The sequence below is a fragment of the Triticum dicoccoides genome, chromosome 2A, assembly GCF_002162155.2.
Source record: "Triticum dicoccoides isolate Atlit2015 ecotype Zavitan chromosome 2A, WEW_v2.0, whole genome shotgun sequence".
Taxonomy (NCBI): Eukaryota; Viridiplantae; Streptophyta; class Magnoliopsida; order Poales; family Poaceae; genus Triticum; species Triticum dicoccoides.
The window spans coordinates 44,438,995-44,439,761 of NC_041382.1; the positions used below are offsets into that span (position 1 = coordinate 44,438,995).

Genomic DNA, 767 nt, shown 5'->3' on the forward strand with positions numbered 1-767 from the left:
TTAGGACTTGGATGACGGCGAAGGCGAGGAAGGAGGAGATGCGTTGAGGTACTGGTCGCCCTTCATCGGCAGCAGCACCAGCCGGCAGCTGGCCACGAGCCCCTGCCCCTCCACCACGGAGCTCAGCCCGGCGTGGTTCACGAAGCAGCCCACAGCGCGGTGATGCAGGATGTGCTGCTGCTGCACCCACCCCGTGTGCACCACGCCCCTGACCTTGGTCCTCTCGGCGAACCCCGGCGGCGTGCACTTGGCTAGCTCCGCCTCGGTGTCCGTGCCCTTGGGGAAGTTGAGCACGACGAAGAACGGCCGGTTGGTGGATTCCAGGCCCAGGAGGAGCTCCGCGGCGGCGGCGGCTGGGAGGAACGTCTCGCTCTCGAAGGAGGCGAACACGACGACGCTGTCCGGGAAGGAGGAGAGCCACTTGGCCCACCGCTCCTTGAGCTCGTAATATGATGACTGTCATATTCACTCAGGGTTGACCTTTTGTTTCTTCGAGTGCCCCTTGTTTTTCTTGGCATCACGGCGCTCCCGCTTCAGACCCTTTATGTCTTTTGTTAAGATCAATTTTGAAATCTTTCAGTTATAAAAACATGAAGCAGATTAGTACACCAATGGGTTAAATTTAAACTTCACAACTATTTATAAAACAAATTAGACACAAACCTTCTGGCCTGGAATGTAGATCATGCCCCGCTTGCCGTCAATTCACATTTTTCACCTGCAAAAATGGTAATGTAGTTGAGAATACATATTGACATACAAGTTCT

General features: G+C 54.5%; 1 protein-coding gene across 1 annotated transcript; it reads right to left on the minus strand.

Moving 5' to 3' along the window:
• Positions 1 to 687, minus strand: LOC119357550 (UDP-glycosyltransferase 79A2-like). Its single transcript, XM_037624464.1, has 3 exons — positions 664 to 687; positions 481 to 573; positions 1 to 435 (listed from the first exon to the last, which is right to left on the minus strand). Exons 1-3 carry the CDS (start codon positions 685 to 687, stop codon positions 1 to 3), a joined length of 552 nt encoding a protein of 183 aa, XP_037480361.1.
• Positions 688 to 767: the final 80 nt, after the last annotated feature.

Coding starts and splice junctions, on each gene's coding strand:
- LOC119357550 (XM_037624464.1), bottom strand. CDS start 687: ATGATCTACATTCCAGGCCAGAAG. Junction 574..663: donor TCTACATTCCAGGCCAGAAG/GTTTGTGTCTAA, acceptor TATAACTGAAAG/ATTTCAAAATTGATCTTAAC. Junction 436..480: donor GGCACTCGAAGAAACAAAAG/GTCAACCCTGAG, acceptor TACGAGCTCAAG/GAGCGGTGGGCCAAGTGGCT.